Raw genomic sequence first — 2500 nt, forward strand, 5'->3', positions numbered from 1 at the left:
TGTCCCGCAGAATCTATATCGCCTGGGCCCGGCCAGGCTTTTTGAATCAGAGTATCCCTTCCATCTCCAGTGTGTAACGAATGAGGGGATTTCAGGCTATCGTTCAAGTTTGTGGACAGGTCGCCAAATCGCTCAAGTATAGGCAGCCACTCGTTGTCGAGATTGTCAAGCGCCAGATTTGGCGATTTGTTCGTGTGATCAGACTGTGAAGTATTGCTGGTATCAATCGTATCAGAGGCGCTTTTTGATTGACTTGATGATCTAGAGGGTGATGTGAATTCGTAACTATAACCAAGTCTAGAAGACGACCGGGACTGTGACGACGAACTCTCCGTACGCGGAGCGGCAGGCTGCAGAGGAAGTGGTGGTTTTTCTCTTGGTGTGTATGCAAAATAGTCGGATGGTCTAGGTGGAGGTGGAGGAGGCGGACCATCAGGATATGAACCGGAAGGAAGTCTGCCTGGCGGAGTTGGTAATGCTCTTGAACGACTTGGTGAATGATCGCCTGATGACACTGGAGGTGTTGGTAAAGCTCTCCTTCCCAAGCTGCTGGGGCTTGATATCCCTATGTCTGCTAAAGGAGCTGTAGATGGTACAGCTGAACTTTGGTAGCTGAAATATGGGTTGGGAGGAAGAGCCGGCCTAGGTGGTTGAGGAGGAAGCGGTCGTCGAGCAGCTGAAGCGGAGTCTGCAGAGCCGTTGAGAGGGCGAAAGTCGCCCAAGTCGCCACCCGGGTTTGACATGGGTGGTGAGGAGTGAGGAGTTGACGTGTGCGGGCGGGAGAAGGAAGTATACGCAGGTAGGAAGGAAGGAAGGTTGAAGCAGAAGGCGAGCGAACGAGTAGCTGCAGATAGGAAGAGCATCATCTGTTGTTGTGGACACCGCAACAAGGGTTTGTCCGGACAGTGTTGCATCGGGACACCGTTCTTCGGCCTCTGCCGCCCGAAAGATTGTCCCTTAAATTCATTTCCACCACGTGGCTGGCCGCTTTGAGTGTATTTTTTTTCGCTTGAAAGTTGAGTCGCATCGTTATCACCCCCAAGTATATAAACACCAGCCCAAGGGGACACCTCGTTCCCACAAAAAAAACCATCAGACATGCTCCGATCCCTTCCTCGTGCCCGTGCCGCCCTCCCGCTCCGATCACGCCCTCTCGCCCCGTTTTCTCGTTCACCATTACTCTCCAGAAACTATGCCGTCGCTGCCCCAGCAGTCGGCTCCTACGCCCAAGTAGATGGAGAGCCCACCCTCAACTCTCCATCAGAATTGGCCAGGAAGATTTCCGCAAAGGTGCTTCCCAAGCTGGAAAAGCCCGATGTCAAGAAGGTTCTCGTCGTTGGCTCCGGTGGTCTCTCGATCGGCCAGGCCGGTGAATTCGATTACTCAGGTGAGTACCAGCTCTATCGCGTAAAAAGGTGGTGTGACTGTGACGAAGAGGTAAACTTTGCAAAAGATCGTGCTGCAAAAATGACTTTGCGAGCCTGGCAGTTTTCCCAAAGCCAATTTTCTGTAGCGAAATGGCTTTAGCGTGGCTGCAAAGATCGTGATGGGAAAAGCGCGACAAAAAAGCTTGCATGCCGCCTTGGCCTACTTTCATCACATTAGACCACCGTTGACACCCTCGCAGGATCCCAAGCCATTAAGGCTTTGAGGGAATCAAATATCGAGACCATCCTCATTAACCCCAACATCGCTACCATCCAAACTTCCCACCACCTCGCCTCCGAGATCTATTTCCTCCCCGTCACTGCCGACTATGTCGCTTACGTCCTTGAAAAGGAGCGACCAGATGGTATCCTCTTGACTTTCGGTGGTCAATCGGCGTTGAACGTTGGTATCCAACTTGACAAAATGGGTGTGCTTGAGCGATTGGGTGTCAAGGTCCTCGGTACCCCTATCAGGACTCTTGAAGTCTCTGAAGACCGAGACCTTTTCGTTCAGGCTTTGAACGAGATTGAGATTCCTGCTGCTCAATCTACTGCCGTCTCTACCATCCAAGCGGCTCTTGATGCTGCCAAGGAGATTGGTTACCCCATCATTCTCCGATCAGCATTTTCTCTCGGTGGTTTGGGTTCTGGTTTCGCGCACGATGAGGAGGAGTTGAGGAACTTGGCTGCCAAGTCTCTTTCTCTCTCACCGCAGGTTTTGATTGAGAAGAGTTTGAAGGGTTGGAAGGAGGTCGAGTACGAGGTTGTACGAGACGCCGCGGACAACACCATCATCTGCTGTAACATGGAGAACTTTGACCCTCTTGGTACACACACTGGTGACTCTATTGTCGTTGCTCCCTCCCAGACTCTTACCGACGATGAGTATCACATGCTCCGAAGTGCCGCCATTAAGATTGTGCGACATGTCGGTGTCGTCGGTGAGTGTAACGTCCAGTACGCCTTGGACCCTGTCAGCAGAGACTATAGGGTTATTGAGATGAACGCGAGGTTGAGTCGATCTTCGTGAGTATATTTTCCTAGAGTTGAACACAGTCGCTGACACTCCATAG

At 51.8% G+C, this 2500-nt stretch overlaps 2 protein-coding genes across 2 annotated transcripts in view; one reads left to right on the forward strand and one right to left on the reverse strand.

Annotated features, from left to right (window-relative positions):
* Window positions 1-743, reverse strand: part of CNBM1020 (hypothetical protein) — a gene marked incomplete at both ends in the record, with an annotated part of 6321 nt that extends 5578 nt beyond the window's left edge. The window contains one exon of the mRNA XM_767090.1: window positions 1-743. This exon is cut by the window's left edge and continues 530 nt beyond it. Coding sequence (XP_772183.1) covers window positions 1-743 — 743 coding nt within the window.
* A 355-nt stretch (window positions 744-1098) lies between these two features.
* Window positions 1099-2500, forward strand: part of CNBM1030 (hypothetical protein) — a gene marked incomplete at both ends in the record, with an annotated part of 3854 nt that continues 2452 nt past the window's right edge. Inside the window, 2 exons of the mRNA XM_767091.1 lie at window positions 1099-1387; window positions 1628-2453. Of these exons, the coding sequence (XP_772184.1) occupies window positions 1099-1387; window positions 1628-2453 (1115 nt within the window). The remainder of the gene's footprint in view (window positions 1388-1627; window positions 2454-2500) is intronic.

Source organism: Cryptococcus neoformans, chromosome 13 (assembly GCF_000149385.1).
Source record: "Cryptococcus neoformans var. neoformans B-3501A chromosome 13, whole genome shotgun sequence".
NCBI classification, from domain to species: Eukaryota; Fungi; Basidiomycota; class Tremellomycetes; order Tremellales; family Cryptococcaceae; genus Cryptococcus; species Cryptococcus deneoformans.